At 38.3% G+C, this 11,013-nt stretch overlaps 1 protein-coding gene across 1 annotated transcript in view; it reads left to right on the top strand.

Annotated features, from left to right (window-relative positions):
- Nucleotides 1-7,171, top strand: part of LOC101858999 (NADH dehydrogenase [ubiquinone] 1 alpha subcomplex subunit 6) — an 11,141-nt gene extending 3,970 nt beyond the window's left edge. Inside the window, exons 2-3 of the mRNA XM_005094145.3 lie at nt 4,652-4,767; nt 6,628-7,171. Of these exons, the coding sequence (XP_005094202.1) occupies nt 4,652-4,767; nt 6,628-6,756 (245 nt within the window). The 3' untranslated portion in view covers nt 6,757-7,171. The remainder of the gene's footprint in view (nt 1-4,651; nt 4,768-6,627) is intronic.
- The last annotated feature ends 3,842 nt before the right edge of the window (nt 7,172-11,013 follow it).

Raw genomic sequence — 11,013 nt, 5'->3', positions numbered from 1 at the left:
CTAGCCGTACTTGAAAGTGTATGGCTAGACTGCCAGTCTAGCGGTACTTAGATCTAGGTTTCGCCCTATCGACTCAAACCTGTTGAGTACACAGGTCTCATTAGATCTAGATATCTAGATCTAGTAGTTATTCAGGTTTAAATAATGCAAATCAGTAAGGCAGGCACCTTTTGGTTTTGGAATACAAATACTTTAGGTACTGCAAACTAAAAATTTATACTATTCAGTAGGCCTTTTTTATGGTCAGTCTAGCCATGATATTAAGAATATAAGTACGGCTAGCCCAGCTGTCTAGCCGTCATTAAGTACGGCTAGCCTCTTCCAAGACTTTACGGTCTAACCCTGACCCAACCCCTAGATTTAGAAAATCTACCCCTACCGCCATGCCTTATAATTTATGACGGTACCCCGACCCCCCTAACCCTAACCCTCTATTCTAGATCTACTTTCTTTCATAGTGGTCGCTCGTTACGGAATTCCTCTCAAACTTCTGTTGGTTCTATACCTGCTCTGGACATGAAATATTGCCAGTGCTTGTTTGTGCCTGTACATTGGTTCTCAACTTAACAAGTTGAAAGGTGTGAGACAGGGCGTCTCCGATTTCGGAACTCACCATAGTTTCAGTGACTTGAAGCTGCAGCGAGCACCTAGCACACCTCTGTGATTGGCCCAAATATAGATGACATATTTCCGCCATCTATTTTTGTCGTCTTTCGGAGCTTCCCTCACCAGTTGACTAGATCTAGATCTCACTGTGGTGGGCTGGCTTTGGACTGTGTGTGTGTGTTTGTACGTGTGCACGTGCTTGTGTGTGTGTATACAACTTTGAGGAGAAGGTAAGGTTATATACAGATTAATTTTTAAAAAACAAACACGATGAGATCTAGTCAACAATTACTGGCGAGGGAAACCTAAGAGTCTCGGGGGAAACTCCAGAAGATAGCAAAAATAGATGGCGGAAGTACGTCATCTATATTTGGGCCAATCACTAGGTGAGCTAGGCGCACAACACACGCACACACAATACGACATTGTACCAGAAAATAAGGCTCAAATTCTATTTAGGCCTTGGACTGGGCATATATTTCGTACATTTATATTTTATAGAATCACTCCTGTCTTATAAAGGGTGTTATTTTGTAGCTTTTTATAGAGGTTTTTTTAGAGCCCTGAACATGATCTTGGCGTTAAAAAGCGTGGCAAATGGTTCTTTTAGATGTTACGGCATATGATATTATTTCAGGGGTTTGGGGGGGGGGGGGCATTTCTCTACCCCGCCTAGTACACAGCTGTTATGTACTCGCTCATCAGTGGGGGGGACCCCCTGAAACCCCCCTCATGACCACAAAAGTCATCTTGTATAAAAAATATAAAAAAGCCTAAAACTAAGCCGGAACAGTTAAAACTAAAACTAAAACTGACCTTATTCGTTGTCCAAAGTGGTGAAGGAGCTGACTTCCGGTAGTGGATTTGAAGCGAGACGGGAGTGAATAGAAATACCTCTAATATTTTTAAACAGTTTTTGTGGGAAGAACTTGCCTAAGGAACGACCACTTTGATCCAGATTATAATCCTAGGCTAACACTTACTCTAATCCTCAACCCAAACTTAGACCTAGCGTAATTATAGTTTAGTTGCCCTGACCCTAGCCCTATCTCTAATCGTGGCAATTGATTATTAACGTCTAGATTTCATAGTGGTTGCTCTTTACTTTTACAGAATTCCTTCCTTTTTTTGACAAAGCCCTCATGATGTCTCCTTAGTCTTGGGCCTTGGGAATTGGTGACTTTCTCTTTTGAAAACATTGTAGCGTCTGAGTGAAATAAGGTGCGCATGAAAATGATAAAATCGAATACATTGATTACTTTTACATCCGTTATCAATTTTGATCGAATTTGGGAGTGGGGGGGGGGGGAGATGATGCTTGATAATTGATACTTTTTATGTCCGAATTTTTAAAAAATACACATTATATTATATGTGAGGCATCGTGGTGAAATCAGGGGCTTGTCAAAATAATGAATCCTGGAAATCGGCATTTTTCAGCCAGTTTGGAATTTTGTTACAAATTTTTTTTTTTTTTGGCTCCACACCTTGTATGTCAATTCAAAAGTACTGTATTGTGGATTTCATGGAAAAACATTGATTAAAGGCACAATAAAATCAAATTTGCAGTTTCCAAGAACTCTTAAAACTATGGAAGTCACCAAACTTTGGTGGCCATTTTCTCACTAATTTAACCTCTGAATCCAGACGACCCCACCTACTTCAATTGCAAATATCTCGACTTCTATTCATGATAAATTGATATTTTTTTCATTGAAAACAAGGCAAGTGAACAACCTTTAAGATGAAACATATAACTCGAAATTTATATATATATATGCTTATGGGTCACGACCCAGTGGAATCAGGCGCTCGTCTATTTTTGGCCCATGTAGAGTTATTGATATCATTTTAAAGCTTGTTCTTTTGTGAGGCAGTGTGGTGAAGTCAGGCGCTCGTCAAAATAATGAAGAAACAGGTGATTTTCAGTGTGTTTGGTCATTTTTATCAAATTTTGTCTTTTGGTTAAATATCTTTCATGTCCCTTTAAAAACACATGTGTGAATTTTACTGAAAAAGGTTGAGTAAAGGCGAAAAAATGTAAATATTCAGTTTCCCCAGAGCTCTTCAGCTATGGAAATCATCAAGCTTTGGCGGCTATTTTCTCTCTACTTTTACCTCCGAAACCAGGCTAACCCCACCTCTTTCAATTGCAAATATCTCGACTTCTAATAAAGATAGATTGTTAATTTTTTCACTGAAAGCAAAATGAATGAACAAGCTTTAAGATGATAACAATATCTCCGTATGCCCCAAAATTGACGAGCACCTGGTTCCACCGCGTCGTGACACATTTGTCTTCCTGTCGGTGACAAAAACCCATCTATCTTGAATAGAAGTTGAGATATTTGAAATTGAAGAAGGTGAGGTCACCTAGTTTCAAGGTAGAATTAGTGAGAAAATTGCCGCCAAAGTGCGGTTATTTCCATAGCTTGATAGTCCGTGGAAACTGAAAACTTACATTTTTTGTGCCTTTAACTCTCTCAATTCTGGGAGTTTTTCCTGAAATTGTTACTAGAAACCGGTCGTTTTGGCACTTTTATGAGGGCCAACTATTAAACAATAAATGTATTATCTATTGCTTTGAAATTTGGCACAAAGAGCAACCTAAGATGGATCTTTCGACCTACCAAATTTGAAATATATAGCCTTAGTAGTTTTGCTTTGAAGTGTTGTACAATTTTGGCCTTTTTGAGGGCTTATATAATTTTATTTCATGACTGAATGAGCAAGAGCAAGCCTACATTGATATTCAAATATAATAGTATGCTTGTGAGTGTGTAAGTCTATATATTGTATGCCATGTATAATAAAGACTGTTGAATACTTTCATGAATTAAAAAAAAATGCATGTGTGAGAAAGGCTGAGAGAATCAATTGCGAGACATGCTCAGCTGTGAGCAAAAGTACTGAAAGTTCCTTTATAAAAATCGCGATTTCTCTGTGTGTAATGACAGTAGAAACAAAATTACAGCTCTCCCAAGGCAGAATTGCCTGAGAAAATAATAAACTGACCTTACATAAAAAACTTGAGGCCGTTTTCCGAAACGAAATAACTAGTATACGAAACAAAACTGTAGAACCGAATTATCTCGGTCATGGGATTGAATGCAGCCTACGAGCTGACCGAGATATCTCAGTCATGGGATTGAATGAGTTAATCGTTTTCCAGTAAAACCCACCCAGAAACATGTTCTTAATTGGACAACTGTGGTGTTTTAAATTAAGCCAAAAACAAAAGTGCAATAACATTTTCTAAACTGGCAGAAAAATGCGCGTTTCTGCAATTTCATTATTTTGACGAGCGTTTGATTTCACCTTGCTTCCTCACATGTGTATTGTGTGTTTGTTTTATGTTATATGAAAAACCTTGATATTTCCAGAGGTGTAGATTGCTGGTTTCTTTTATTTCATGATCTTGACCAGTGTCTGGTTTCACCACAATTCCAGACATGTCAAATTTTTTAGGTGTTTGCACAATAAATATGAAGTAATAAAAGATATGCTTGAAAAAAATGACATCAATTGAAAATCTAAACTTTTGACCCTAGATCTAGTGTCTATTTCCGTACAGTATTTTCATTTGTGGATTGCAAGAAGGTTTTATTTAACTCATTTTGTCAGCACACCTCACTATAGTCTAGGCATACTGACCTGTGTTTAGCATGTGGTGTGTTCAACTTTCATCTCTCTTAGTTTTAGTTGTAGTAGGGTTTTACGGCGCTTGCAACTGCACTAGGTCATATGAGCGCCTAGGGGTGGATGTCAACAGAGAAGTCCAAATGGGGAATCTGGCTTGCACAAAGTCTACTTTGACTCTAGACAACCCGGAAATAGCAGTTTCCAAGAGAGTGACAAACATACAAAAGAAGTAGAGTAAAAGTGACGATAGTAAGGATGAGGGAAGAAAAAGCAGCAGTTCCCCTATGTTGTTCGGCACAGTATGAGCATGACATTTGCTTAGTGTATGGTTCTCTTTCATTTAGCATTGAGGATTCATTTTTCCTTGATTTTTATGTTCATACAAAATGTTTTCTTGTTGCAGTGAAAGACTTTCATATACCGGTGACTGTTGAGCAAGGCCGTGCCAAAGTGAGGGAAATGTTCTTGAAGAACAAGCATGTTTCAGATGTGAGAGCTATCGATATGCTGGTGATAAAGGTAAGTACTTCACCTTTTCTTCATGATAGATGAAAAAAGTGTTGTTCAATGTCTGCCTCGGAATTAATCATTTGTAAAGAATCTTGATCATTGCAATGAGAGGCAGCGTGGTGATATCAGGCGTTCGGCAAAATAATGAAAGTCAAGAAATTGGCATTTTTCCGCAGGTTTGGGAATTTGTATCGAATTTCTGTTTTTTGGCTCAACTCCTTCCATGCCCTTTTTCGAACACTTTTCAATGTGGATTTAATGAAAAACCTTGATTAACCCTATCCGTACGCCCTGGGGTCATTTTGTACCCCGGAGGTTGTATTCTTCACATTTTAGAATACTTCTAGTACGAAGATCTCTTTGAAACGTTCAGTATTTCTCAAAAAATCATTTGGACAGACTGCTATGCAAAGCGTACGGATCGGATTAGCAAGTAAATTTCCTCTTTGGAAAGTGGTGGCACAGAATTTCCCACATCGTATAGATACGATAGTAAAACACGACGTTCGGATAGGTTTAAAGGCATAAAAGATTAAAATTTTTAGTTTCCGAGGACTCTCAAGCTAAGGAAATAACTCGACTTTGGTGGCCATTTTCTCGCTAATTTTACATCTGAAGCCAGGCGACCCCCACCTCCTTCAATCGCAAATATCTTGAATTGCATCCAAAATAATTTGATATTTTTTTCGTCAGAAGTAAGGCAAATGGACAGGCTTTAAGATTTTACAAATAACTAACTCCATATATGCCCCAAAATTGACGAGTGCCTGATTTCACCACGTCATGACACATATATTAATATTATATTTTTTAAAAGGCACTGGTCATGAAAATCAAATTATTCTGCAGTCACACTACTCAAGTCTTCACCAGTGTGGGAAGAAATATCGGTGGGGGTACTGTAAGCAAATTTTTTAAAAAGAAAGGGAGAGAGTCAGCACAGCGGAATGATGAAATGGCCCAAAATAATGTTTACCATATCTGCTGAATTCTTTAAAAATTGTTGCATTGCATCAAATAATTTATAAAGAGTGGAATAGATTGCGATTTGAAATCCTTTCATGTTAACATGATTTTTTTGTAAATGCCACTAAGTACACAGAGTGTCCACAGACAGTGATATAGCGGTAAATTCAACGCCAGTTTGATTAGTATCTAAGATTCCAAAGTATCCTTCATTTGTTCAAAGCTGTGTTGACTATTGTTCCAATAGTCAAGGTTATGATAATAATCTGTTTAGTTAACTAAACTCAACCCCTCAGTGACGTAGGGGAATTTTTACAGATTTTTCTGCCCCCAATTTTGGCTTGCCAGGTCGATGGGATAGTTAAGTCATTATTTTGCTGTCCCTTTTTCAGAATTAAAGTTAAAGATTTACTTACTTGGTTATCACATTTTCATTATCTCAAATTTTTAATCTTTCATTTGTCAATAAAGTTTTGTTTAACTCTGTTGTAATCTAAAAAGAACAGATATTAGATGCCAATGGTGCATTTTAGAATGTTTTATATATTGTATTGGAGGACTGCACCTTGACTCACAATGTTCGACATATGGTGTATGGGAGCTGTCTCGGAGGGGATATAGTATTATACTGTCTTGTTTTTTTGGGGTTTTTTCTTTCCGTCTTCATTTTCTGTGATGGATGTTTATCTGCCTTTTGGTAATGTGGTAATTGATCATTTCCAATTGCTTGTGACTGCAGTATTTTAAAAATCTTATGTTCTCTCCCAGATTTTGGGTATTTTGCTTATTTTTACTACAGGAACAAAGTTATCTCATGAATTTGTTTTGTTTTGCCACTACACTCTTGTATTCATTATATTTTTATAACATTAGACTGAATCACCTTATCATGTCATCTACCAGGGCCAGATGGACCTTGTGGAAACTGCCAATATCTGGAAACAGAGGAATCACATTATGATGTTTTTCCAGGACACAGTCAACCCTAAGCCAGCAGATTTTCTCTCAAAGTTCTACGAAGGCCAAGATTGAGCCAGGATAGTTGTCTAGTTTATATGCTGAATTTTTTTTTTTCATAATTATTATTATTAATTTCAAAGCAGTCATTTCATTCTACATGCTCTGAAAAAGCAATGAACTTTTCGAAATATGATCCTGGACTTGAAAATTTCTGCATTGCAAATTCTGTCACTTTTAGTATAAAAAATGGAGGTTTTCTTTTTGGATGACTTTCATTACTTTATTACTAAAAGTCATTGTTTTTTTCTTTAGTTTACAATGAAGTTGGAAGTAGAGTGTAATGTCCGTGTGTGTATATACCTGTATGGATATGAGAGGATTGATTGAATGTGAAATGTAGTCCTCATATATAGATTTATGGACCCCATTGGTTGCCATGCTGGGTTGATGTTTTCGACTTGAAATAAATGTGATGACATCGAGCATATTACTGTGATTTGTTGCATTTTTAAGTATTTAGTATAATACATCACAGGTTCACAGTGAAAATCCTCCCTGTCAGCTTAGTGTCCTGCAAGGAATGTTTCTCTAAAAGATGTCAAACTTCTTGTTAGTACAAATGACATCCAAGTTCTTGTTTCAGTCGTTTTTTTTGTATAAATATGAATTCTCGGGTATCTCGAACATAATGCTTGGTCCCGTTTCAGTCCCAATGTTTTCTTTGTATTGACTTCATGGAGGACCCGAACATGCAACCCTCGTATTTCGAACAAATCCACTTTGCCTTCTCAACTAAAAACCCTGCTGTACAGCCTTTCTGGTTCGGGTAGTTGTTTCTTTATTATTGTTACAGCCAAAATGTGGTCCTTGTCTCACCACGAGAAGCTGGAGGAAGGGGGGACAGGGAAAGGGGGTTGGGGGGTAATGCTGTCCACACCGCATGACAGGCTCGCCATGTGTGCAATCATGCTGTTGGATGAATGCGGTGCGGGTGGCAAGAGGCGTAACTTTCTGTAAGTGAATGAAATGAGAGGAAAAGAATGATGTAGGAGTTGGCTGTGCACAGGTAACATTCTCTGCTTTCCACTTTCATTCATCTTCTTGCTTTCATACCGTCAACACATTCATCAAGGGAGCTAACCACATTAATTGTGTTAATGTTCTTTTTTCTACCTCTCTTGATTTTCTATTTCTTTGTATTTTGGGGCTTTCACGGACATGACAAAATACGGATATCTCGAACACTATCTCCAGTCCCCAACGATTCTGTATAAAGTAGAACACACATTCCATTTTGAAAGGAGAATGGAATTGAAGACGCACAACAAATTGACTATGTGTTGTTTTTCTTATTGAGCAGGCTCAACTGCCTTAGAAAGTCAGACTTTACTCTAGACAGGAGTAGGAATTGTTTTCTCATATGGAAAGAATTCAGTTGGACCCATTGCCCTAGTAATAATATGTACACAAGTGACAAATGTATGTCCGTCTTTTGTGTGTATGGGCAGTGGGGGGGGGGGGTATATTTGACCTACATGGACTACAACTGCATATGCTGAACAGAAAGAAACTTCAAGCGTGGTTTTGCTTCTCTAACCTTTACTGTTTGTTTCAAGAGGTGTCCAACCAAGCATGCTGCTTTCACTGAGTGAAACAACATACATGTCATGTAGTCATCCAATAGTTTAATGTCAATATGGTCGTGTTAAGCACAAGGGGGCTATCCTGAAAAATGTTATTTTGAGAAAATCTTAGGTAAAGGTTTTTGAACCTTTGTTCAGCTTTCTTAAAAGGACAAGGAGAGTTTTCTATTTAACCAAACAAATATACACACCAATGAAACCAAACTTCTCCTATAGGTAGGGCAATGCCCACTTTTTGTGTAGGTGAAGATTTCTGGAAACCCCCAAAATCTTGGTTAGCCCACTTGTCCTTAAAAGCGACCATATTATGTATGGTAAATATGATTTTGCACAATTGGAGTGTATTTCCAATATATATGTATCATGGTATACATATCCAATACGAGCATGCTGTCAGATGGCATTGCTCGTAATTAGCAGCTTTTGAAATGATAAATTATTTTTTTTATACCATCCATATAATACAGTCAAACTACCAGTGTCTGTGGTGTAGCCATTTGGTGTTTCACTGTCTGAAGCAGAAGAAACGAGTTCGATTCCCTTTCTGCTGGCATGTTGGATCCATGTCAGCCCTGATTGACCCTGACAGGCAGTGACAGGAAGGTTTAAAGCCTGCCTCCTAAATGTTTTTTGTGCTGATGTGGGCTTAAAAGCACCTACATTTTAAAAAAAAATAGATTAACATGTTACATGATATGTTGGCCATTGCTGTGTCGACGCACCTTCCCTTACCACTACAAACTGATGTGGTGATATAAGTTTCGAAACCGTAACACATTATGATATTTTAATGACGTTTCAGCCTTAACAAGTGGGCCTATTATATGTCGCAGAAAGTTTCTGGCACTGTGAATGCAGCATTGATAGAGTTATTGGTCAAATGCCAGAGCCAGGACATCTGCAGTTTGATTTACAGTAATGGTTATGCGCTTCACGTGGAGATTACATGAGGTTGGTTCCTTGCTGGAGCAGGAGGTTTTTGGAGTATCTTTTTCTATATTATTAATTATGCTGGAGTGCTACATTTTATGCTGGCCATGGCTGGCATGATGATTGAACTATTCAGCACTCTAAACACACTGTACTGAAAATTGTATTTTTGTACAAATGAATCATTTACAATGTTCAATCTGTCAGCTCACTGAATTGTTGTAATGGTAAACCTTTTTCTTGCCCCCTGTCAAATATGGAGCGTCGACTGCCCAACGTCAGTGAAACCTGTTTACCAACCACTAAATTGAGAAATGAGTTATCTCCCTTCGATCTGTCACTTAAACTTGAGCGTGAACCCTCACTAAATAAAAGCCCCACGAGCTTAAGCCAGCCTGTAAATTATTGGGCTGATTTTTTGCCATATTTTGCCCGGGGAAATGGGGGGGGGGGGGGGGGGGCGGATGGCGGAATTCACATAAAGTCGCTCCAGGCGACTTAAATAAGTTAAAAATCCAAATCCGATTTAAAAAAAAAAATATTGATGGAGGTCTAATAATAATATCATTTTCCTAATGAGCGCCTCAAATTTAGTCGGTTAACGCAGGGAGCAAAATATTATGATGCGGAATTACAAATGTATGTTTTATTTTAATTGTACGCTTCTACAATACACATTGTGTTCGTTTGCGACACACTGCAACACTGGATCAGTCCATAGGCCTATTGCCCGTGTACTGGACAGGGATGGGCGGGAAGGGAGCAAATCGGCGAAAAGCGTTTGATCTAGGTTCGGTGTAAAATATTATCAAGCAACCATCGAGTGGATGTGCTGTGGCGGCCAGTTTGTTGGCGGTACAACGGAGTACATTTACTACTGACTACAACTTCCTTTCATACAACCTGGCCCGACAAGATTTTCAACGCAGGTCTGTTACGAAAATGTATGCAAGAGGACATAACCACCGCAATAAAAAGGAGAAGATGGAGATGGATTGGACAAGTTCTGAGAAGAGAACAAGACTATTTTGAAGACTGCCCTCCACTGGACACCCGAAGGACATCGCAAGAGGGGCAGACCCAAAGTGACCTGAAGACGCACAGTAGAGTCTGAAATGAAGTCCTGGAACCATTCGTGGGGGACGTAGACCAAGATGTCCCAAAACAGACAGAGCTGGAGATCCTTTGTTGCTGTCCTAAACGTCAGATGGCGTAACGGGTAGTAAGTACATCATGTATATATGAGTCATTAAAAAAAAAAATGTCACATTTTTTTAATTTGTGATTCCAGACCTAATTCCTTGGATACCAAAAATATTGCTTAGAATTGCCTTTGACTCACATGTTCATGAACAAGGCAAAACGTTCCTTGACCTTAAAATCAAGTTTTCAAAACTGACCAAGTCATAGAAATTTTACAGCTTTTTGGTAAATCTTGCTCAGTAGGCAAAAAATGGCAAGTTCCGCAACACGTATATGTTTTTTAAAACATTCTTAGGGATAAAAATCATGGCACCAGGGATTAAATATTTCACAGTTATACACAGTATTTAATTTTTAATAACCAGATCAAACAACTTGTGCGTGCAAGATTTGTGACAACTCAGAGTTGATAGCTGACGCATTGTTTATGCATCGTGTTCATCTGAAGGTTATTCCTGCTCAAGTTTGGCCAAAACATGCATGCATGGATCGTGTGATCAGAGAAACCCAGTCCCACTACTAAACATCACCATCGACGGGACACAACTTAAAC

This window comes from Aplysia californica, unplaced genomic scaffold (assembly GCF_000002075.1).
Source record: "Aplysia californica isolate F4 #8 unplaced genomic scaffold, AplCal3.0 scaffold00076, whole genome shotgun sequence".
In the NCBI taxonomy this organism is placed as follows: Eukaryota; Metazoa; Mollusca; class Gastropoda; order Aplysiida; family Aplysiidae; genus Aplysia; species Aplysia californica.
This window is presented reverse-complemented; position numbering and strand designations above follow the sequence as displayed.